The 26,194-nt window shown below is 39.2% G+C and overlaps 3 protein-coding genes across 3 annotated transcripts; 1 reads left to right on the top strand and 2 right to left on the bottom strand.

The window, feature by feature from the left end:
• Window positions 1-5,972: 5,972 nt before the first annotated feature.
• faxca (failed axon connections homolog, metaxin like GST domain containing a) lies at window positions 5,973-12,710 on the bottom strand (the record flags this gene model as incomplete). The annotated part of the gene is made up of 6 exons (XM_083899045.1): window positions 12,484-12,710; window positions 9,188-9,323; window positions 8,887-9,083; window positions 8,571-8,788; window positions 7,829-7,945; window positions 5,973-6,277 (listed from the first exon to the last, which is right to left on the bottom strand). Exons 1-6 carry the CDS (start codon window positions 12,588-12,590, stop codon window positions 5,973-5,975), a joined length of 1,080 nt encoding a protein of 359 aa, XP_083755171.1. The 5' UTR covers window positions 12,591-12,710.
• A 1,767-nt stretch (window positions 12,711-14,477) lies between these two features.
• ccnc (cyclin C) lies at window positions 14,478-21,088 on the bottom strand (the record flags this gene model as incomplete). The annotated part of the gene is made up of 12 exons (XM_083898983.1): window positions 14,478-15,524; window positions 15,766-15,884; window positions 16,559-16,638; window positions 16,729-16,796; window positions 16,882-16,973; window positions 17,051-17,086; window positions 18,946-19,001; window positions 19,098-19,149; window positions 19,243-19,312; window positions 20,380-20,464; window positions 20,610-20,716; window positions 21,057-21,088. 12 exons carry the CDS (start codon window positions 21,086-21,088, stop codon window positions 15,470-15,472), a joined length of 852 nt encoding a protein of 283 aa, XP_083755109.1. The 3' UTR covers window positions 14,478-15,469.
• A 929-nt stretch (window positions 21,089-22,017) lies between these two features.
• On the top strand, window positions 22,018-25,200 carry ngs (notochord granular surface; the record flags this gene model as incomplete). Its single annotated transcript, XM_083899056.1, is given in 14 exon segments — window positions 22,018-22,074; window positions 22,078-22,115; window positions 22,117-22,177; window positions 22,181-22,386; window positions 22,716-22,881; window positions 22,974-23,123; window positions 23,210-23,329; window positions 23,423-23,518; window positions 23,788-23,922; window positions 24,011-24,121; window positions 24,192-24,302; window positions 24,391-24,515; window positions 24,684-24,977; window positions 25,107-25,200. Coding segments are annotated over 14 exon segments (1,764 nt in total).
• Window positions 25,201-26,194: the final 994 nt, after the last annotated feature.

The raw sequence follows: 26,194 nt of genomic DNA, 5'->3' as shown, positions 1-26,194 counted from the left end.
CGTTTTTGTCCAATTTTGGACCAAATTTTTTTTCTCCAAAAATGGTCACATTTTAGAGACATAGTATAGTATGACGTACTGCATAGTATAGTGTGACGTTTTTGTCAAGTTTTGGCCCAAAAAAACGTTTTTCAAAAAAATAGTCAGAATCAAAAACGACATAGTATAGTATGTCGTTTTTGTCCAATTTTGGACCAAATTTTTTTTCTCCAAAAATGGTCACATTTTAGAGACATAGTATAGTATGACGTACTGCATAGTATAGTTTGACGTTTTTGTCAAGTTTTGGACCAAAAAAACGTTTTTCAAAAAAATTGTCAGAATCAAAAACGACATAGTATAGTATGTCGTTTTTGTCAAATTTTGGACCAATTTTATTTTTTCAAAAAATGGTCACATTTTAGACGGCATAGTATAGTATGACGTACTACATAGTATAATATGACGTTTTTGTCAAGTTTTGGACCAAAAAAATGTTTGTAAAAAAATTTGTCCAATTTTGGACCAAATTATTTTTTTTCCAAAAAAGGTCACATTTTGGACGGCATAGGATAGTATGACGTACTGCATAGTATAGTGTGACGTTTTTGTCAAGTTTTGGCCCAAAAAAACGTTTTTCAAAAAAATTGTCAGAATCAAAAACGACATAGTATAGTATGTCGTTTTTGTCCATTTTTGGACCAAATTTTTTTTCTCCAAAAATGGTCACATTTTAGAGACAGTATAGTATGACGTACTGCATAGTATAGTGTGACGTTTTTGTCAAGTTTTGGACCAAAAAACGTTTTTTCAAAAAACTGTCAGAATCAAAAACGACATAGTATAGTATGTCTAGTTTTGGACCAAAAAAACGTTTTTCAAAAAAATTGTCAGAATCAAAAACGACATAGTATAGTATGACGTTTTTGTCCAATTTTGGACCAAATTTTTTTTCTCCAAAAATGGTCACATTTTAGAGACATAGTATAGTATGACGTACTGCATAGTATAGTGTGACGTTTTTGTCAAGTTTTGGACCAAAAAAACGTTTTTCAAAAAAATTGTCAGAATCAAAAACGACATAGTATAGTATGTTGTTTTTGTCCAATTTTGGACCAAATTCTTTTTTCTCCAAAAATGGTCACATTTTAGAGACATAGTATAGTATGACGTACTGCATAGTATAGTGTGACGTTTTTGTCAAGTTTTGGACCAAAAAAAGTTTTTCAAAAAAATTGTCAGAATCAAAAACGACATAGTATAGTATGTCGTTTTTGTCCAATTTTGGACCAAATATTTTTTCTCCAAAAATGGTCACATTTTAGAGACATAGTATAGTATGACGTACTGCATAGTATAGTGTGACGTTTTTGTCAAGTTTTGGCCCAAAAAAACGTTTTTCAAAAAAATAGTCAGAATCAAAAACGACATAGTATAGTATGTCGTTTTTGTCCAATTTTGGACCAAATTTTTTTTCTCCAAAAATGGTCACATTTTAGAGACATAGTATAGTATGACGTACTGCATAGTATAGTGTGACGTTTTTGTCTAGTTTTGGACCAAAAAAACGTTTTTCAAAAAAATTGTCAGAATCAAAAACGACATAGTATAGTATGTCGTTTTTGTCCAATTTTGGACCAAATTTTTTTTCTCCAAAAATGGTCACATTTTAGAGACATAGTATAGTATGACGTACTGCATAGTATAGTTTGACGTTTTTGTCAAGTTTTGGACCAAAAAAACGTTTTTCAAAAAAATTGTCAGAATCAAAAACGACATAGTATAGTATGTCGTTTTTGTCAAATTTTGGACCAATTTTATTTTTTCAAAAAATGGTCACATTTTAGACGGCATAGTATAGTATGACGTACTACATAGTATAATATGACGTTTTTGTCAAGTTTTGGACCAAAAAAATGTTTGTAAAAAAATTTGTCCAATTTTGGACCAAATTATTTTTTTTCCAAAAAAGGTCACATTTTGGACGGCATAGGATAGTATGACGTACTGCATAGTATAGTATGACATTTGAAAAATCTTTTTTTTTTTAAAAATGGTCAAATACTATAACATGATTTTCTTTGTTAAATTCTGGACGACACACTAAATCATGATTTTTTTTTTTCAAATTGTGGACAACATACTATTGTCGATGACATGACGCACAATAAATATTAACAGTACGAGTACGTACAGTATCTCACACACATTTGTCATCAAAACAAGCTACTGATTAAAGACCACCAATGCCCACATTATTGCTTGGCTAAGGCAGCAAACGTGTTTTTGTTTCTGATTGAAGACGTTTTAAGGCACTTTGTCTGATAGTACAACGTATGTTTTGGCCCTCGACCACATTTTCTTGCTGATCCCTGTCCTAAATATATAAGTAAGTACAAGATTTGTCACTATGTGTATTAAATGAATACTTATGAGGGGGTGCCCCTTTTCACTTGAGCCCCTGCCCTTGAAATGTCTGCACACACCACTGTTTTAAAGATATAATCATGTGCACAATAATAGAGACAAGACAAGAGGAAAATTACACAGCTATATTTATTGAACTATTATGAGTAACCCATCATCATACATCTTGGTCTTTCCGTATGATACATATTCATCTCAACATATTAACCCCCAACTTGTCTTATATGTACAGTTGTTGGATGAACGTTTTTGAGGGCACACACACACAACACCAGCGACACAATGCAATATGGCTTCTACATTCGTCACGCAGAAAATCTCAATGAGGAGCTGTGACCTCGTTCTGTGACCTTTAACTGCTGAGGAACTACGTGACGGACGGACGCTGACATGAGAGATCTTTTTCCCCGTGACAGGCGAGTGGAGACACGGTTTAATCAGCTGATCAGCAAAGACGCCTGACCTCACCCTGCCGACCTGAGCTCCAACAGGAAGTCTGGTTTCTGTTGCCCCTATAGTTTCCAATATAGAGATCAATGCCAACCTGCTGAAATATCATGACACACACGACGATATGAACGGCAACCATTTACCAAAATGGCATCTCAAAAAACGCGGACAAACATGCAAACCACAGCAATGGAAAATACGCATTTTCTTCTCCAGTGTTACACGTCAACAGAAGTCTACAAGTATTGCACTAAGACACAGACCAATGAATAACGTCTTGAGAGGAATTATCAGCCCGGAGAGAAGAAAACATATGTAAACATAAGAACAGTGCAAAGATAAATGACAATATTGTCTTCCAAATTCAAGCACGTGATTTGAACTCATATAATCAACACACAATAAATAAATAAATAAATAAATAACTTTCGTCATGTGCTGGCACTGGCAGAACGTAAACAGCTTTCCTCAGGCTAAGTCTGACCATTGGAGAGAAGGCAAGAACATGCAGGCAAGGGTTTTAAGACTGTTCAATTTCTTCAGTTTCAGGCAAAAACGAATGAAGCTCATCGTCGCAGAGGTCACACAGATGAAAATCAAATCACCATTCAAAGCCTTCAATAATATCAGTCTAACCATCATTGTTGACATCAGTGTCCTCATGAAAGATTCGGTAATGACTGAACACCTTTCCAGAGTGTTGTGGAAGTGCTGGATTCAGTCTCTGGCATCATGTAAATATAAGCAGGACCTGGTCAGTTGCATTATTTTTAAAAGACACAAAAATAAATCTACATTTCTGTGAAGGAGTTCAGTTCAGTCCAGGTCCAGGAGGCCAGTTTCACACTGGATGTGTGAAGCCAGACTAAGGCCAAAAAGAAATGGTGACCTACATATGGACTGGAAGAGTCATATGTCCAACGACCAAATAACCAGATTATGTCAAAGAAAAGTTAAGGTTTTCTGTAATTTACTTAGACAGTATATCCAGTTTACCTTTATTAAGGCCTGTCAATTTCATTTTCACTTAATTGCACTCACATAAGTGAATTAAATTAAACTTTTGTGAACCATGGCACTAATTTTCACAATCATCATTGTTTCGCCGGAGTTTGTTTGTTTGTCTGTCGAAAAGTCACGGTCAGATTTGGCTGAAATTATCAGGAAATATCCGCAATGGGAGCAGGAACAAGTGAATACATTTTGGCCGCAATCCATAGACGCTATCACCATTTTTAAGCGCTATTTTGTGCCTTGGTGGAGGTCTGCGCTCTCCAAGTGCTTTTCTAGTTATTATTATTATTATTGCACCTCCTCGAATGATTCGTTTGAAGACACTGGTACACTTTGGAATAAACTGTCTCTTTACTTTACTTTTTATCTAGCCAGTAGCACAACTGATGGATTAGAAAGCTTCAAAAGCTTCTTTTTTTTAAAACTGTGATTTAACACCAGTGTTCTGCAGGGAAGAAAAAACGCTGTGAGGCACTCAAACACGAGAGCTGAGAGAAACAACCAAAAGAATTTCACCTTTTCTACCACCTGCGACTGACTCATCGCGAGCACACGCACTCTTGGCGTCTTCTCCCTTGTTTGAATTCATTCAAGAAGCCTTTAGCGCACTCGACGTGTTGACGTGTGCATTTGCTGAACGACAAACACACACACACAAAACCTCCCGCAACGTGCCAATCTCACAAGCCCCCGAAGACCTCTCGCTCTGACGTAACACAGCATTTAAAAACAGGCTTCTCTTATTGCTTTGCATAAATCATCACAATCAAAACAAATAAAGTCCTTTTTTTTTTTTTTTTTTTTTTAACGTTCACTTGCTACATCCTTGACATCTTTGCGAGGTGCTTAAAAGACTTAAAATAGGCCAGCGAGGAAACACAGATAAATCTATCCGCACAGAAGTGTAAAGGGACATTGGCACGTGCCAGTCATGCACTTAAATTCAGATTATAACATATATATATATATATATATATTTTATCTAAAACATCTATTTCTACATGATTGTTTGACTCGCTCTTAATGTCTGGATGAAATGAAATGTGACAGTGTGTCGTCTTGTTATGCTACAGATTTGGGGATTTTTCTCTCGTGTTTTTTTTTGGCAAAATAATCGTCTTAATAAGACAAAGAAATAAAAAGTGCTCATTACAGTTTTACCATCTGTTGTACACGCACACACGCACACACACACACGGGAAGGCTCATGGAGACGATCACAAGACAAGTTGCTCATTGTGTCCAACACAAGAGGGGAAACACCTACAATATTTACACCGTATCACAGACGGGGGGGGATTTGATATCTCTAAGCTATATATATAGTATTTATACTCATATAGAATTAAATATTCTATCTATTTAATCTGAGGTCCATTTAAATATATATATATACATACACATATGTACACTCGGTTGTGTTCTTTCACGTAGATCCTGTACAGTTTCCTCCGTGTTAATATCCGTCGTATCAATAAAAGGCGTTTTTTGATTAGTTGGAGACTCACACACAGCACGGCTTGGTGCTGCAAGTTGCTACGATATACAGCGGGGAGGGGAGGGGTGGGGGGGTGGGGGGGCAAGACAGACACATACACACACACACACATACACAGTTGCCAAGGTTACAGCAACAGGGCCACCTGTACAGAGGGGCTGCGACTGCAGATGATGTCGACCACGTGGAGGAGTTTCTCAGCAGCGGCGTCATTTACTCCTGGTTTTGAATGCTTCTAGTTCACATCCGTCAAACTCTCACTATGCTGCCTCCATTTGTTTTCCATCTATCTATCTATCTATCTATCTATCTATCTATCTATCTATCTATCTATCTATCTATCTATCTATCTATCTATCTATCTATCTATCTATCTATCTATCTATCTATCTATCCTCGACTCCCTGTCCAATCCTTCCTCCACTGCAGTGTGCAAGTTAAACCTCAACTTCTCCACCAGCACAAACGACCGACACCACAGATTCCCCCCCCCCCAGTAACTTTCTGTCCTAAAAAGTTAGGAGGTAAGGTGAGGGCATGTGTGCTCCCTCCTGTGGCGTGCACATGTGTAGCATGTAAGTGTCTATGTACCGTCTAGTGTGCGTCAACACTTGAGTTGAGAGTCTATTTCAGAGCACTCGGTGTCCATGTCTGAGTCATACAGCGAGTGGCCTGTGGGGTCGCTGTCGGGCGACCGCGGGCCCGGCGGCGTCGGCGGCGTGTGCGACGTGTGCGTTTCCTCCTCGAAAGTGTCCGTGCGGGAGTAGAGGCCCAGGTCGGGGAGCCTGGAGGCCGAGTCGCTGCAGTCGGTGGTGTCGCTGTAGCAGAAGTCCTCCAGGTCCACGAACCACTCCGGCCAGAACCGCCGGCGGATGCGCTCACAGTACATGGCCAGGTTGATAAGCTCGCCTGCAGGAGGACAGATGACATGCAGTCATACTGATATTAATGTCCAACACTGTGGACATTAGGGCTAAAACTATACACTACCGTTCAAAAGTTTGGGGTCACTTAGAAATGTCCTTATTCTTGAAGGAAAAATACACTCTATACATGTGGTAAACGACTATTCTAGCTGCAAACGTCTGGTTTTTAATGGAATATGTACATAGGTGTATAGAGGCCCATTTCCAGTGTTCTAATGGTACATTGTGTTTGCTAATCACGTTAGAAGGCTATTGGATGATTAGAAAACCCTTGTGCAATGATGTTAGCACAGCTGAAAACTGTTTTGCTGGTTCTTTGACAAAAGGGCAAAATTATCATTTGTAATAAAAATCAATATTTCTAATATTGTCAATGTCTTGACTATAATTTCTATTCATTTTGCAACTCTTTTGATGAATAAAAGTGTGAGTTTTCATGGAAAACACCAAAAAATTGTATAGGTGACCCCAAACGTTTGACAGGTAGTGTACATCAGGCAAGAGATTTATAATTTTGCAGGGAAATAAATGATTTTGAACAGCATCAACTTCAAGAATATTAAATAATCTCTGGTTCCACCAATGAAATCCTCTTTTATTTGACCTATGTGACATTAAACTAAAGGTTTGTTGTATTTTAGAATTAATCAATGAACCAAGAGAATGAAACATAGAGATAAAACACAAAATTACTATTTAAAAGGAGAAATTAACTTCTGGATTATTTGGTTCCCTTTTGTTTCATCACCTTATAACTCTAGATAGATCATTTGAGTTATACGATAACGGTATCAGCAGATATCGGCTTTAAAATGTATTATGGGATATCAGCAAACACACCAAGATCTGCAATAGGCTAAATAGGCTGCTACCAACTAAACTAAGGTTTTTTTGTTTTGTTTGTTTTTTATGTAAAGAAACTGTATATCTGCATCTGCACTTTTAAATGTGCTTTATAAATACACTGAATTGGTTTGGATCTGCTGTGACATGAGTATGCAAAATATTATATTCATTACATAACAGAAAAGACTAAATGACCTCGTAAAAACGTATGTAAATCGTAATCAGTGGAATATATCAATCGGAATATTGGCAAAAAGGTCCAATATCGGTTATAGTTCTCCTTGATAACTCTCTACAAGGACATTTCCCTGATCTGTTCTTATTTGGAAACAACACAGTGCTGTAATTACTACTGTGACTCTCTTTCATATCATCAGACAGTCACATACAGCGTAACCCGCGCTCTGATATCTCTGCAGTCACAGTCTGAATCAATATCAAATATCTCACGATGATTAATACAGAGGCTACAGGATTGCTCGTGGAGAATTTCAATTAAAGTAATTAGAGAGTGACTACAGACAGAGACGGAGAAGTATGGCTTGTTTGTGACTCACAGCTCTCTCTCACAGTTTGTTGTCAGTGAATGAAAAAAATGAGTTTGAATGTTTAAAAGTTGCTGTTATACAGAAAATCATTGACAATCATTTTTCTCCAATTTCATGGTTAAAGGCCATTATTAGCTCACCTTTGATTAGCTGCTCTGGACGTGTCCCTGGTAGCGTCCACATAGCAGGGGCCAGGTGACTGAACACTGTAGCATCTACAGTAGAAAGCTTCGATCCCATAATGTATTTTTTATCACCTACGGAAAAGCAAAAATACAGTCACTGTAAAAAAAAAACAAAAAAAAACACAACAATTTCCTCTATCTGCGACGACACTGAATGTTATTGTGTAATTTGACTGATTTTTACTGATCAAAGATGAGATCATGCTGATCAGTGTTCGCTCAACTCTCCTTCCATGTCATTCCTGCATACTGCAATGCAACATCTGACCACAGAGGGTCAGCACTGAGCTACATTTACCTTTCCTTGTCAAGTGCATTCTTGATGTTTTTCATGTTTTAGTTGTCAAGGCACAAAATGTGTGTTTTTATCCCATTTATCTGTTTACGTGCTGCCAAAATGTCACACAAAACATGTGTCTCGAATACTAATTTGTGCTAATTTGTGAGGATTTTCATTAGCATTTATATTTTAATCTCATATGACTGAGCTCACTGGTGACCTTTCTCCCTATGTCAGCTGAGATTGAGCCCAGCTCCTCCCTCTACAACCCTCAAATAGAGGATAAAGCAATAGGAAATGGATGAATGAATGATTGTGCTATCCCATTGTAGCCCAATAACCCTTAGTAGATTATAATCTCAGCCTTTTTCATAATAATAATAATAATAATAATAATAATACAACTATATTCCTTACCGAGCAGAGTGGCCAGGGTGCGCATGTCTTTCTCCATCAGAGCGTAAACCTCCTCCTTAGAAAATCGGCCAATCCCGTGCCCGTACATCTCCCTCTTGACGATCCCGCCGGTCAGGTGACTCAGGATCCACTTGAGCAGGTCACTCAGCGGTCCGCTCACCGACAGCATCTTCTGGGTCTCCTCCAGGTTGTCCACCCACTGACAGTAAGCTATGGTCCTGGAACACGGACACGCAAGGTGTTACAACAAGAGAAGGAGAAGAAGACTCTGCATCCATATAGAACAACTACCACAAGAAATCCACTCGTCCCTCACCAGTAAAAATGCTCCTCCACCATTTTGGTGATGGCGCGGGACATGGCCTTCTCCTGAGGCGTCAGGCTCTTGTTGAGGCTCGCGCCCAGCCTCTCCTCCAGGTAGTCGACGATGAACTCCGTGCCGCACACCTGCTCCTGGTTGTACTCGATCCACGGCATCTTTCCCTGCGGCGAAAGCTTCCCATCAAAGTAGTTCTGCGACGAGGGGAGAAAAGAAGAGGTGAACGGAAACTTCATCCTTAGCAGGACTCTGGACAAAAGACCAAAACATTAAACTCTACACTTCTTCACATCTTTACCTGGTAGGGCAGGTCCACCATGCGGAGGTAGGTCTCCATCTTAAGGCAGAAAGGGGACAGGGACGGGACGCCACTTTTAGGCCTGGAGAACTGGTGGAGTATGATGGCATCTTTAGAGTCCAGCTCTTCCTCTTTTCTGTGTGGAGCAAAGAAAATCAAGGCTGCATGTGAAGAAGAGCTTATAGACAAACTACATACTGTATATATGTGTGCATGGACTTCAGTTTCAATGACATTTACCCTTTAAGATTAGACCCAGACCATCAAAATATTAACTCCTCTATTTTCTAATTAAAGGTTAAGTCGTTACTTGAGACATAACTGGTATCTAACATGTATTGCATTAAAAAAAATGTCCATAGAACATAGGAGAGTCAAATAATAATAATGCACAATATGTGTTTTGCTAATTACAATCCATTTTTTATATAAATTGCTAAGGGACAAAAAAAAATCCTTTTATTACTTTTACTTATAATAGTGTTTATTTTGCAGATATATTAGAAGGTTAATGCTCAGCAAACACAGACCTTTTCACACTTCTTTTTTTTTTAAATGCAGCCCTCTGCCAAAACCCACGCTGTTATTTCAGCTTAAATATTGTGAGCACTGGAGTTTATGTGAACTTGGCAGCGGAGAAGAACATATGTACTGCGGCACGAATTTAGGTTAAGTCTCCAGGGGAATCTGTGTCTGTAACAGAGTCCTTAATCTAAACAGCAGACAGATACGAGTTTAAAGTTTTAAAGTTGCACCGTATTAAAAAAAAAAAGAGACTTTGTTACTTTACACAGCAATTTGAAGGCCAAGACTTAGATAGAGAGATAATGATTTAAAGTATTTTAAGCTTATGTCAGATATGTACACACTGTGGCGGTGAAACACAGAGGATCTGTGTCTGTAGAATATTCTATTCTCTCTTTTGTTCATTTGATGTATTTGCCAGTCTTTTATTTCACACCTGCATACAATATATTGGAAGTGGTTTCTTTACTGATTCAAAAACATATTAGGTGTTACAAAAATGGTGGTCCAACATTCTCCCCGACATGGTACTTCTAATGACTGGATGAACAGAAACAGTTGCCGAATTACCTGAAAAAGTATCAACAGTTCTGTTTATCAGTGTAATCTGCAAGCAAGGGTTTTAAAAAGACAATTTCCAGTTTAATGTGAAGCATTTTCACCTTTTTGAAGACTCACATTTGTCTTGTTTTGAAAATATCTATAGATTTTGTCCCCAAATGTTGTTTTATTTTCTAATAGTACTAGCTCTGTAGACAAAGCTAAAAACTCTTAACTTTCTACATTACCTAACAAAAACAATCTGTTGTACTGGTAAATCCTTTCACCACCGCCCCATTTAAAGTAAAATGCACTGTATATTGTGAACTAGGCCACAGATATTGTTATTATTATTGTTACAGTTATCCTCATCGCAAATTCAACCAATTTAAAAAAAAAAAAATTTTGATGTCCACAACTCATATTTTAGCAATAAACATAATAAAAATACGGTTCATTCAGCTCCATATGCATTTTGTATTTCTGTATGCATTTCTTTCTTGTATATATCTCAAACACACTATTGAAAAACAGAACAGAACAATGCATTCACAAATACACAACCTGTCTTATTCAGTTTTCATTTTGTTATCATCTGCCCACCTGTCACTGTGTCACTTCCCAGTACCCATATGTACAGCTGTATATATGATGTATGATGTATACTGGGCATTATATAGTGAGATGGCTGGAACTGCATGGAGTCAACGAGAGAGGCGTCCACTGAAGTGTCATTTAAATGTCCATCTGATAGTCTGAGCTTTGATTTGACACACACTCATTCTGACAAATAATCATTTAGCGTTAAAAGGGGCGGGACAAATGTAAGCAGGATATGTTTCACTATTGAAACCTTTGACAGGCTACATGGAAAGGGACTGGGAGCTACTGGGAGCTCTATAGCATAGAATAGAATAGAATAGCCCATTATTACACAGCTTGAAACAGGAAATGATCGTTCACTCGATTAGTCATGTGACTGTGATGGTTTGACTCAATCAAATGATGTGCGTGCTTTATATCACCGGCCCAGAGTGACTGTCAGTCCTGAGCAACTGACATGGGGCTGAGGGAGAAAAAAAAAACTGCAGTGTCTAAATAACAAGACAGTGAAAGGTTGTGGTGCGTTCACGTGCATCATGTTAAAACAGCAGCAGCAGCAGCAGTGGAGCAGGAGGAGTAGGAGCTGTCTCTTCCTCTGTGGTGCTGAATCTATAACAAACGCTGTTTGTAAACGTGAGGTATACATTGATATTTAAGGGGGTATTTTTAAAGGTAAAATGATATATTCTAAATGTAGAAAGGCTCAACATTTACTTGTGCTCCATCCTAATAAATATTTAACTGCATGTGTTGTGCAGCTTTAAGGACACAGGTCTGCAGGCTCATACAAGTAAAAGTCCCTTAAACACCCGGTGTATTTTTATCCCTAACTAGTGTCTCCAGTGGCGAGCGAATCCTTCCTCTGTCTCTGTGTTGTTGTTGTTGTTCGGCTGTGAGCCCTTTATACTGCAGGAAACATGAGCTTTTAAAAGACAAGACAAACCCTCACCCCTGCCAATGGATAATCAATAATAATGAATGGACGTACATGTCACATCACCTTGAATGCTGCTTATATAAATATATATACACAGCTGCCAGTGTGTTTGACTGTTTACATTCAAGGTTGTCAAGGGATGTTCTCCTTGTGAATGAATCATGAACGTGTTTTAGTTTACTTTTGATCTCTTATTACTGATTATTCTTAACCATTTCTAAAGGTTGCTGGTGTTTTTTTGTTGTTGGTCTAAATGAATCCAAAACAAAATGGTGAGGCCACAACATCATCCTCAAATTCAATTCATTTAGCAGGAGAGCTGAGTGTGTGTGAGGCCTACAGCCCCCATAACATGAACATTGTTGTTAATCATTATTTTTAGGCGCCTCATCCACAAAAATAAGACTGTAAAAGATGGAAATATGATGTTTGTGGGTGTATGATGGTTTTGTTACATCACAAACAGCCCACTCACGACTCCTTCTTCTCCCCCCACAGACCCCCCTCCTCCCATCCTGTTAAGCAATAACCACCCCCCGGTGAAAAAAACAGACAGATGAGCAGTGAGGTGAACAGAATGAGACCAGACGATGAGTGATTTTCTGACTGTTTTGCGGTGATGCTCAGTGCTGCAGCCCATCTCTCTCTCTCCCTGCGATGATGCTGTTTCTGCTGCTGTTGTTGTTTGTACCTGATGGACAGCAATTCGTGCAGCAGATAAGCGGCGGCGGCGAGCAGAGCCCCTCCGGTCAGATACAGCGTCTTCCGCCACCACGAGTCGGAGCCCAAAGCTGACATGATCCCGCCGTAGTCCTGCAGTGGGCAGGCGATGATGTACCCATGAAACGAGAGCTGCTCCTCGGAGCCGCGCAGCAGGCCGAAGGAGAAGCTCTGGTTCTGGCCAAGATCAACCACACACGACCGCGTCCAGGCGAACCCGACGCGCCAGTACATGCTCCTCTCTGTCTCCGGCCTCTTTCCGCCTCACTCTGGCTGCTCGGAGCTTCATCGTCACGGGAGCCGAGGGCCACGGGTGCGGGGCGACAGGGCGAGGGACAGCCGGCCGGACTCTGACATCTCGCACGGGGCTCGTTGTCCCCGCAGCGGGGTCGACATCCTCCGCAGCCCGCTCGGAGCTCCTGTCCTCGGTCTCTCCTGTCGCTGTCAAGTCGGACAAAGACAAACAAAGCAACTTCCGGCTGCATCCTACAAAATAAAAGTGGGTGCAAGGGTTGTGTTTTGCAGCATAGGTGGACAAAATGCCAAATACAAATATCCAGATGAGTATAAAAGAACTGTAGTTAATTAATATTATAATTAATAAAATAATATAATATCTTAATTATCATATACGAGGGGCAATTTGTTGTGCAGTTTCAAACTGACAGACAATCAAACAGGTTAAATAGGACTAGTAAAATTACGAAATAAGACACAGTAAGTTTTAAAACACACAGTTGTTAGAAGGTTAAAAAAGAATGGTGACAAACTTACTTATTTACAATTGACTATTGGATGTACTACTTAGAGGGTCTTGACCATTGCATTTAACTATTATACTATGTTGACATGTGTTGGCACAAATGCCAAGATAGTACAACCATGTCTTGTAATGGTAATAACCTTTTTAAGGCAACACACAAAATAGATGTGTGAAACTATTTAAAGATACAAATAAACTAAAACTCAGCTGTCAATGTTACAAAAAAATATCTAGTAATGTAGTATTTAGTTTATCGTTAAGTGAACATTAAAAATTACTTTTATTTTGAAAAACACTTACTATTGTAGTTTTGTCTGCTGCTGTGTGTTTACTTCATGCAGCTAAAGTTACGTCACGGGGGAGTGACAGTACCGGATGATACGACCCCCTAGAGGCAACTACTGGTAAATACAGCCTGTGATAATTGTTCCACCTTTTTCCTTTACAGTTTCCAAACCATTAAATAAAGAAACGTGTAGGATTTACTAAGTGAATTTTGCGCACTTCAACCCAAATCTCTCATTATTCAAAACACAGTTTTAAAAACACACTTTGAAATGTGTTGGATATTCTTTCAACTCACCACTAGAGGTCCCTCCAGAGCCACTTTACTGAAGTGACATTGACTTCGGATACAAAGGGTGAGAATGACTGTTATGGAAGACTCCCCATAGTCCTTCATATAAATGTGACCTTTAATAACAGCAGTGAACCGCTTTTGTTTAGCACATCATACATTTTATTACCACACACAACCATAAACATATAATTTCAAGTAAAACTAATGGGAGAAATTAACCGTGGAAAAATATATCAGCCCTTCAATTTCACATGTGAACAATCATATGATGAGACGCAGAAAAGGGAGGGGAAAACCCCAGAACAGATATGTATTAAAGCCTGTGTAGCCTATAAAAAAAGGATGTTTATGTCCCTGTTAATGTGGTTTGCAGGAAACAGGAAGTCACCGAGGGGAAAACTGACACGGAGGAGAAACATGAATCTTAAAATAATAGCTACATTAACCCCTAGAGCACACTTCACACTTCACCTGAATGGAACAATGTGCTTTTATGAAAGATTTATTTCATCTGAAACCAGCAGCTTTTATTTTGTAAGGCTTTCAAGCACCTTGTTACACAGATCCCACTGAGATACTTCACAAAAATACACATATCAGGGATTTAAGAAGGTGGCAGAAGGGAAATTAAAATGAGAATATACAACCAAAAGTTTGCAGACAACTCCTAAATGAACGTTTAAGAAAAAGCGCTTCACACAAGAAGCTATTCAAAAACTATAACACATAATTACAATAAAAGAAAAACAAGCTTTGCAGCAGGGTACTTTCTTTTGAAGCAGGAGTACAAAACTACACCAGCACAATTTCCATCAAATTCTTTCTTTAATACGGGCAAAAACATGACAGAAAAAAAGAAAAATATTTACAAGAGGGAGGAGGGAATGGAAGGAAGGAAGTGGAGTTGTCGTGAGTCGAGAATCTAATTAAAAAGAGCTTGTTTCTACCTTTAGAAGAGAAGTCTCTCCTGGGATTTTCTCTCCCGAGCTTTTTATTATCAACCACCAGAGCTCGGGTATCAAATCTCGTCACAGTTGCACAGGCCGATATCCAATCAGACCCAACAGCACAGGATCTAATTATTTTATAGAGAAGAATACTGTACTATAGTCCCTGAGGAATTAAAACCCACACAGACTGGTCACACACACACACACACACACACACACACACACACACACACACACACACACACACACACACACTCGCACACACACAGTACAAGTGATCAAGTTTGATTTTTTTTTTTTCTCAAATCCCAGGGAGCGCCGCATTCAATGACTCGCTCTTCTGGGCTGTTCAAGGATGTCAGGATCGTCACGATGACAAGAGTTCCCTTTACCAAAGGTTTTCCGGTAAACCTTCATCAGTTTGAGTTCATTTCAAGTCTGAAAGCGAAGAGGAATGTGGCTGTCACAGAGTGTGGTGGTTTAACTACAAGCTCTTCATCTGGTGCTTGGTCAAACCATGAACCCACGCCGATCAGAAAACAACAAAAAAAGGAGAAAGTGAAGACATGGCTCTTTGAGACAGCGTGGAGCGCCAATCGCAGATGAAAGGACCGACCCTATTTACATTAAATCTATGGATTCCCATGGAGGCGGAGACTGCCTGCTAAGACTGACTATAAGAGTTGCTTTGGTTCCCGTTGGAGCTCTGGTCGCTTTCACTAAACACAGGACAGAAGGAGAGAAAGGAGGAAACTGTCTGTCATTTCTCTGCAGACAAAGTGATGTTAACTGCGGTTGGTGGGAAACAGAAATGCAGGAGAGTAGAACTTTAGAGTAGAAGAGCCAATGATATGCAGTTGTTCAATACAATCATTTACATGCCTATATCTTCTTTCAGCAAATGATTGTTCACTGAAATGCAATAATATATGTAGTGTATTTAACATCAAGCGGACTCACCTATTAGGAGGAGGTTTGGGCTTAGGCATTTTATTAAGCACAGCAGCTATTTCCTTCCTGTCATCAAAGTTTTTCCACTGGTCGTAAAGTTTCAGAATCACACGGATAATCTCCAGGATCTTGACGGAAAACGTGCAAACAAAAGTTAAATACAAGTAAAGACCATTTAAATCTTGCAACAGAAACAATAACTATTATTGGAATTGTTGTCTTTTTTTTCCCCTGTGTGTTTGCGCTTTACACAGAGAGAGATTTGACAAAATGACATACAGCAAACAGCAATGATTAGTCTAGATTGAATATTTCCTTCCTCATTCTGATGTTTCATAGGATAGTTTGCCCTGAAAATTATACCAGAAGGGGTAAAAGACAACCAAAATGTAACAGTCCATTATCTTGAACAGAAATAAAGATATCTATGGACATAAAGACAGCTGGAAATGTTTTGTCTAAAGTAAGTACACTTCTCAACAATGGTCAATAGTATATCAAAGCTCCACTGCTTGTGTTGCTCTAGCACAAAACCTATTTTTTGACTATTTTTTTGTCATTTTGGCAACCAATAAATAAAAGATAGGCTGTAATGTTCCCTAAAGACGCCACTTCCACTCAGCGTTGAAAACACAGCTTTAAACTCTCTTCTGAAGAGATGCAGACACAAAATCAGCTATACAGTGATGTTATAAACTTATCATGTAATTCTAAACTGTGTTTAAAAAAATAAATCAGTATAATTTAAAAACTCTGTGTATATTGCCCAGCCCAGAATGATAGTAAATCTTGTCAGTCTTACTTTGTCCATGTCAACAGAGAGCTCAGCAAACCACTGCCTGGCATCTTTCTGCTGGACCACACAGGCAACATGCAGACAGGCTGTGTGCAGAAAAAAAAAACACTGGTCACATGACATCCAATAAAGCTTGGTTTATGTCACCACGAGAAAAGCAAAGGGACTGGTCTTACCCAGGGCGATCATGAAGGGAGGGTAGAGCAGACACAGATCTGTCCTGTATGTGTCATTCACTATTCGCCTGGTTAAAGACATGCATGAAAGCTCAGTGAGTGATGCTGACCAAGAAAACAGCAGCATTTACTACCGTTTAACAGTCATCATACCAGGCCAGGGGCAGCAGCATGTCCTCCTGTCCCATGTCCTGGACATACTGCAGCAGTGGTCTGTAGGGGTGGTACACGATCAGGCAGCAGTCCTGAGACATAAGCCGCATCAGTGAGCCATCAGCCACACAACCACGCTGGCAATTTTAAAAATATTTTGTCTACTCACCATTAACTCCAGCAGGTAGAACTCACATTCTAATATCTGTAAAAAAACGATGTTGTTAAAATGCAGTGAAGTATAAACAAATGTTGATTACGTTCAAACCATTGTCGGCTCCACACAAAGCCGCAATTCTCAGTATAGCAATCTTTAGATCCCATGTAACCCAGCAACATTCGTGCACAACATTCGTGCACACAGGAAGTGATTTGTTTTATGTCAAGACAGATGGAGGCTATGGCAACATTGCGCTAGTAAAGCAAGTCGGCTGCAAACCGGTTGGAGTACGATTGAAATCGCAAAGAAACACCCACGAAAAATGTTGCACTTCAGCTTTAAACTGAATTGAAATAACTACACATTTACAGTATAAACAACGCCCCAGTAAAAATGGCAAATCTGTTTCATGTTTTTTTTCTATAGCGTACAACTATAAATCTCAGTGAATCTAAACTACATTAAAAAGGTTTTTATTTGCATTACTTCTTACATTATATAAAGCAACACAGAGATGTTTGTTTTTGCCTGATGCCACAAAGAAACTCCATTCCATCCACTTTTGGCAGAAATATTCATTTTCAAACCTGATTACCGCAGTTGAACTTGCAAAACCCACATCTGCTCTTGCTGCCAAGTCTGACCCTGTGCCTGTACCACCGCTCGCTTTTACTACATCGGCAGATTGAACGTGGAAAATTTATGCTTCGGACTCGCAGCACTCCGCTAACTCACTCTCCACTATGCGAGCTGCTCCCTCCTTTTATCGCTTCACGGCCGCTCACTATAAATAATAGTTTACACCGCTTTCTGGACAGGCAGCGTGTCGGAACAGCCCCAGTGACGTCCTAGCAACCCAGTGGGGTTGCGGGATAAATCTAATTGTGCACTTGACACACCGGCGAGAGATGCAGTGCCCGAGCAGACGAATGCACACACTTGTGCACTGGTGGCGACGGTTGGCGTTTTCTCACGAAGCAACAAGAGTCTTTATCACCAGACTGTGAACATTAGCTGTGGAATCTCACATCGTGATGGACACTAACGTGGCAACAATGTCCTGGTATGCACTAATGTAGCACGGCAGTGCATAAATAACTTTGTGGAGGAAACAGGTAAACAAGTTGAAGAGAGGATCCATAGGCATAGTGATTTATGTCTAGTTTTCTTTCGCTCTGATTTAGTGCCCCATTTTTCCTTTGACCTCCTTATAGACACAAAAACAAACACATATTCCCATTAGCCACTTGCTGTTGATTACAGATGACAGATTACAGATGAGCATTTAATTCATTTTTGTAAAGAAAACTAAAGTCAAGGTGTTCAGACTGAATTACCGGGTCTTTATCACAAAGATGCTGAGTTTTAATCATGATCATAATGTAAATAATGATAGAGAGGGAAATGGGTTCCTAAAATATAATGGAAAATGTATCTGATATTTTTGCAATATCCACAGAAAATAATCTGTCCTGAACTGGATTTAAATCTATTTATTTCACCAACTGATTTAGCAGGTTTTTTTTTTTTCATATATAATGAAATACAGAATAATGCCTATAGTTCAGTTGGAAAAATAGGTTGATAACCACTGACATTGGCACATTGATGCTACGGCTAGCAACAACTAAGTGCAGTTTAATGTAAACTGCGGCTAAAAAAATAATACTTTCATTTCTGATTGTTTGATCCATAAAATATCAGAAAGTGTTGATCTGTGTTTTACCAAATCCAATTGATCTCCTATATCTAATGTCTTGTTTTGTCCACAAACCCAAATTATAAAATTTTAACTTCTTTGTTATATGAACCAATTTTGTATTTTATTCTGTAATTGGTCACCAACTGATTAATCATCGCAGTGCTGATGTAAACTGTTACAGAAGAAAAAAAGATTTACTCACATGGTTCATTCTGTAAGGGAACTCCTTTGGGAAGGCGTAGGAAAACCTTGTCTTTACTGTTCAAGAGAAGAGTAGCAGAGGACACTTGTCAGGTTTGAGCAAATGGCTTTATGTTCAATATACTGTATAACTGAAGAAGTGAAGTCACTTACACACAGATGTTGCTGCAGAAATCAGCCTAGTATTGGATACAACTCCAAATTCCTGACAAAGGGACAAACACAAATGTTGTATTTGACAAAAGCAAAACAGATTGATGACATGATATGCTAGAGGCAACACAGAAAATAACCGTACCTCAACTTTGGAAGCTAGAAATACACAAGTCGGTGCCATGAGCACAGGGTCTATACTTTTTAGGGAATACCTGCAAATAGAAAGAAATAAGCATGAAGAAGACTAAAGACACTAATTGATAAGTGACAAAGTTCTTACTGACATTTAGAAGTGTCACTAATATAATCTTGCATTGAAAGAAATTGGCTTATCACTCACAACCTAGTCTAGATATCATGTTTAATTCATAATGTAATAGTGTTGAGGAAGGTGTAGTGTTGCATTTATAAGGCTCTAATACTCTATATTGCAGTATACACACCCTTGCAACTAGTAAACCTAATTTATTGATCCGTTTTCCTGCTGCGTCATATTAAAAAATGATGCAGTGCGTATGGATGCAAAGAATGAGCAAATGTAATTTATATAATGTTATATGATGTATAATGCTTTAAATTAAAGGTCAAGTGATATATTTTGTCAGATGGAGGAAAAAAAACTTTTAAACAACAGTTTAATAATATTACATGAAACACACAATTGTACAATTAAAAACCTTTAAACGGCAAAGTCTGTCTCTAATCTGCATATTGTGTCTGCACTGCACTACATATACATTTTACATAAAACAAATTAAATATTAAATGCATGATATGGGTACTCATAAATCTGAAAAGCGAAACTTTATCAAATAAACCTTTGAAAAAGAATGACATTTTGATGACGACGTAGTTGCTTTTATTGAATATTTCTAGGAAAATGTGTTAAAGTACTTCACGTACATAATTATCAGCTGATTAATTTAAAACGATCAGCCAGTGACGATGATGTAGAAAAAAGGGGATTAATTGCTCTGATGAGACGACACTACACAGTAACAAACATTTTTCATAAGCAATATATAATGTTACACTTGCTAAAAAGTCAATAGGTAATAAGCACAACTTCTGGTAATACAAATGTCAATTATATCTTGATGTACTTTTTTTTCTCTGGCATTACAACAATCACAAACTTTTATCCACACTTCTAACAAGTTTTAACAATTAAAAATGTATTAATTCAGAGTTGTTATAATGTATGAAATGCAATGGCTGACGCTGATCTTGATAAACTGGTGAAGGTGATTAATAATTACAGTATTTACACTTGATTTACCTTGCATAGAAACGCTTGAAATAGACAGTTGCAGTAGCGATGACTTGCTGCCGCAGCTTCAGATGTTCACCTAAAGCCTGGATCACTGACACATGAAGAGAAATGTTACACTTATTCTGAAAATTCACAGACTACAACACTAGTCAACCTTCAACGCTCTGTATGCAAGAGCAAACAAATTCAAAGGTGTCTTTGCAGACTTTTCTGGTCACAAGAGAGAAAATGGGTACCATTGGCAAAGAAGATCTGAAGCTTCCAGTACTCCTCTTCTGTAAGAAACTTCAGATCTTTCTGCCGCTCTTTCATCAAGTCCTGTTTATCCAAGACCCACTGTAAACTTTAAAAACAGTAGATAAACATCACTATTTGTAATGGTTTGTCAAACTCGCAGCATCTTAGCTCGTACTTAGCACAACAGTATCGCTTTTTACACCCGAGTTAGCCACATATGCTGCTGTTCTATGGAATCATGGTAGTCTAATCAAGCTTTAACAAATATATAAATATTTCTTTTCAGTTTGTATACCTTCGTATTGTGTTTTTTTCAATAATATCAACTTGACTTGAGAGGCAGCTAACGCAAGTGTACGGTTTCGCAAACACAGCTAGGCCTCACAATAAAGACGGCGCCTTACAAAATACAGACATAAAACGTCAAAATGTGTAGCAAAACTTACTAATGTGAACTTTGCCAGAAGTTCCCCGCCATGTCGTAGCAGACGAGGTAGAGGAGTACAATAAAAACCTAGTATTTATTTCCTATAAAGAAAAGAATACTACAGGAAAAGTAAGCAGACACTGGGGGTTACACCAAACACCATCCGGAGTCGCAATCGCAGACCTTAGTGGAAACGTTCCGGAATTTAATTCCCGCCCTCGAAACCTGGAGCAAACCTTGAATTAAATGTCTAATTAATAATTAATGTTTAATTTCGCGCATTATCATCGAATAAATGTGTTACTCGTTGAGGAAAATGTAACAATATAAATTGCATTAATTATAGTTGTGTTATTTACACCAAGCCACTGCCACTCTCGTTTTAAACCTTAGAGGGCAGTAAACACACAAAAGTGGCCTCATGTTCATTTGTACTTTTGTATTGCAAGTGAAGCACCACTGTAAGTGCCACGATATTGAACATGAATGAAACAAATAAACCAATTTAATGGCATTTGTTTTTAAAACTCAGAACAGATGTGCACTAAATGAGAAATGTTCAACTACAAAATAGAAACAAATAATAGATCTACATAATGTATATCTAAAGATATGAAGATTTCCTTAATATGTACAAAAAAAAGCAACCAATGAATGGGTCGCTGAGGCAACCCATTTATTTGCTATATAGGATTTTTGTGAAATTGTATTTTTGTAATTTTCTTCGCAACCTAAAGCATAGCAGATCCCTGAGTTTAGAAGATGTGATCTAAATAATTTCACAGGACCTTTGACTTTAACTTTAAAGGGCATTTTCAGACCTGGTTTAGGGTAAGGGTCAAGGTTAGGCACTTAATTGTGAAAGGTTTGGGTAAGGGCATGCATTTGGTGTGTTCAAATAAAGTGCACACTACACAATGTGGAGATAATTGCTTAATCATTTGATATCCCTTATTAATTTGTTGACGTTGCTGTGATAAATGTTTGCAGATATGCTCACACTGGGGCTGGGGAGGTTCAACATTCCTCTGTGGTGTTGAGGGAAGGGCCCAGCGGGCTATAAAGACCCGCCAATAGGCTGAAGGTGTGAGTGCCCAGTTTGCCAGTTGTCCAGTCGTGTTCAGTTTCAGCAGCATCGGGTAGAGAGTCAACATGAGCCGCAGTCCAGAGAGGATGTCCTCATACCGCCGTCATTTTGAGGGCACCTTTGCCGCCCCTCCTGCCTTACAGCTCAGGGTGAGCAGCCCCTCTCCTTCCCGCAGGGAGACCCGACACCGCTCGGTCAGCTTCACCAGGAGTGGAGGGGCGGTGGGGCGCAGGGCCCTCTCCAATAAAGGTCGCATAACCAGGTGAGTGTGTCACCTGTGCTATGCTGAATGATCTCAAGTTTCTAACAATGCAATGAAATATGCTGTTGAAATGAAAAGTGCATTACATATAGACAATTATAAATCCAATCAAAATTCACACTTATGATTGTCCTTTCCATCTTAAGGGATAAAATATATTAAAATATACGTGGCAAAAACTGGATATCTGTGGAGATGTGAAGACATACCAATACTACCAGTGCTTAAATAGACTAATCAATTAATATTGCATTATAAAAAGAAGTGCAGCGTTCTCCTTTAACAATTAATTATCTTTTGGACATATTTTTTTTCTGTTCCGTCTACAGCAGTGCGAGTATGGGAGCGCTGTGCTTCGGTATGTCAATGGGCTTAGGGCCAAAACTGGACCTGGATGCTGCTGCAGCAGAAAACCAGGCCTTCATGACGACCCGCACCAGCGAGAGGCAGGAGATGGTGGGACTCAATGACCGACTGGCAGCTTACATCGAAAAGGCAAGAGGTCGCCAGTGCAAGTGCAATACACGCCGACTGTTTTTTGCACCCTTTAACTCATGATCATCAAGTTAGTTTGTTTCTACTTGTAGGTGCGAACACTGGAGTCACACAACAAGTTGCTCGAAGCCGAGATCGAGGCCCTGAAGGGCCGGTACGTGAAACCATCAGGCCTCAGGCAGATGTATGAGTCTCAGCTGAGGGAACTCTACAGGGAGGCCGAGCAGATGAGAGCCCAGAGGGTGAGCAAGACGTTATCAGTCTTTCTGATGCTCCTTTCCAGTCCACTATCTGTTCAGTTTGACCGTTTCGTCCCTGCTCGACGCAGGATATGTCTTTGGTAGCCAAGGACGCAATGTTGGGCCAGTTGGACATGTTGAAAGCCAAATATGATGAAGCTGTGGACGCCAGGAAGAAGACGGAGCATGACATCGAGCAACTTCGTCCTGTAAGACACAGCGGAAGATATTATTTAATACAGCACATATTATATATTTTACTGAATGTAATGAGACAAACCCATTGTGTCATTCTGTCCCAGGATGTGGATCAAGCGACCTCAGCGAGGATTACTCTGGAGAAGCACCTCGAAAACCTGGAGACTGAGATGGCCTTCCTGCAGAGAGTTCACAAGGAGGTACGTTTCCTACCCGTCTGCCCATTCACGGCATGTGTCTGTGCATGAGTCAGTGTCATGACCTTGTCAGTGGACGGTGTGAGTAACACAATGGATATGGCAATTATGATTGTGGTGTGAAAGGCTCAGAGGAAGCCAAAGGCATAAGCTGTGAGTATGGGAGTTTCTAAGTTATATTAATAACAGAGAGTTGTGACGCCAACATTTTTACATCTATGCCGCATATGTTGCTGCTCTTTTACCTCTGTTTATTTATGTTGCATTGACAGGAAATTGAGGAGCTCATGCAGCATATCTATTCAGTAACGTCCAAGGTGGACGTGACGTTTGGCCTCCCAGATCTCTCCTCTGCACTGAGACAAATTCAGGCTCAGTATGACAGCATTGCTGCCAAAAACCTACAGGTATGTAAAGGGCAGCTTCTATGTCACCTTAAAGAACTGTGATACAAATATATATATTAAAAAAAAAACTTCTTACTTTTCGTCACAGGAAATGGACACCTGGTACAAATCAAAGTTTCAGGACCTGAACAAGGCCTCAACCAAACATGTTCAGAGTGTTCGGAGTGTGAGAGAGGAAATGTCAGGCTATAAGAAGGATGTGAGTAGGATTTTTCCATTCTCGTCTTCTCCAGAAAAGAGTATGCAACTGTATTTGTATGTGTACCTAGCTCCTCAACAAGGAACGAGAATTGGAGGCGCTGAAGACGAGATACGAGTATTTGGAGGCTCAGCTCCGTGATGCAGCTGAGAGACACAAAAAGACGGAGGATGATTTACAGGTACGACGTGACATTGCATTTATTCATTTGTATTTTTTGCATTTTTGTGGCCTAAAATATAGTTATTCTTTTCCGTCTGTTGGAACAGGAACGTATTGAATCGATTAAACTGGATCTTAATGTGACCAAGGAAAAGATAGCTCTACTGCTGAGGGAATATCAGAACCTCCTGAACATAAAGATGGCTCTAGAGATTGAGATAACCACCTACAGGTGAACAAATTATTGGCATATACTACATGTCTGAAGTGGTAAGGTCGGTCCTGGCAGAGGAAATTACCATGCAAGGAGAAAATATAAAAATGGAAGGCATTGCACAATATACTGTACTTGTCATATATCAGGGATTCTATTAAACATTATTGTTGGTAATTTTTGCAGAAAGCTGATTGAGGGGGAAGACAGCCGTCTAAGCACCATGGTTGGTCACCTGTCCTGCCTGACTGGAGGCCTGTCCCTCATGTCCAGTACTGGACATGCAGCAGCCTCTGCCTCAGCCTCAGCTGCACATAGTCTTGCACCTCCAACACCTTCAAAACTGGGCATTTCTCCCACCGAGAAGGTGAGAGATGGTAGCAAAGCCCCAGTGGAGCTGGCATCGTCAGACACCCAGACAGACGGTAGCTTGGGGGAGCAGGCCACAGAGATGTCGGAGAGGAAGACACTTCTCATCAGGTAAAGGAGCATCAGAAAGTGTCCTACCTCACATCTGTGATAGCGTTCAGTCAAATCTCATTGTGGGCAATCATTACGGTAATCTTTCTTAATCTTTTCCTCTTCCTGTTGCTCCCGTTCTTTCCCCAGAACAGTTAAGACAGATGAGGACACTTTTGAGAGCGACACACAGGAGCGCACCATTACCATTTCTGGAGCAGCTGATGACACAGATGAAGAATAATCAAATTATTTCAGTAGCGGACTACATTATGTACAACATCCAATGATGTGTTAATCTGACTTTTTTTTTTTCCCAATGCTTTGACAAATCCTTAAATTTGAAAGTTTAAGAGAAAGCACACTCCAACAGCCTGTGTTCCGTTACTCTGCTCTGCCTGCTTCTAACTCTGTCAGCCTCCCTTTGCCTTTTTGCTCACTTAATCCTCCTGTGTGTCAGGGATTTGTCTTTGTAAGAGTAACAGTAAAAGTAGAATAAACAGCAAGCAAGCATACTTATTGGTGTCTAATTAATCACACACACACACACACACACCATGCTTTACATTTACAACTTGATTTATTAGAACTAAGCAGCATCGTCTTTACAACCATTATTCACTGACTTAAATCTGACACAACTTCCCCACGTAAACTTCTGATTTTAGTGTTGTGAAAAGTAAAAAAAAAAACCCAGCAGAAACAGTAAAAGGATGCATTAAAAATTACATGAAACACTTAAAAACCTTCTGAATTTAAGATGCAGTATACGTGATTAGGAGGATTATTTATAATACATAAAATAACATGATTAGATACATGACTACTTGCTGAAGGTCACGTATATGACCTTACGTTGCATAACATCCCTTCAAAGTCTAACGGACACATACAAAAATAAAGCACCAAGTGCAATTAGCAGTGCAGAACGAGTTGGCACCTCACCACAAACATTAATAGATAATCACAGCTTTATAAAATGAAATTTCATTTGCAAATAAACACCAACTGAGACATCGACATCACACCAATCAGCCAAATTGTAACAGGTAGATAGTTTTAATTTCATTATGCAGCTGATTGGTGAAAAGGTATGAAAAGGTTTCTGGTAGGGCTGTAAAAACTGCAAAAAAACTGAACCCTTCAATGCACAAGCCACGGTTCGGTTTGGAGGAGTAAATCGTAATATTTTGGTACATTGAACGTGTGCATGTATTCTCTATAAATAGATTCTGCAT

Source organism: Microchirus variegatus (genome assembly GCF_963457635.1).
Source record: "Microchirus variegatus genome assembly, chromosome: 12".
Classification (NCBI taxonomy): Eukaryota; Metazoa; Chordata; class Actinopteri; order Pleuronectiformes; family Soleidae; genus Microchirus; species Microchirus variegatus.
This window is presented reverse-complemented; position numbering and strand designations above follow the sequence as displayed.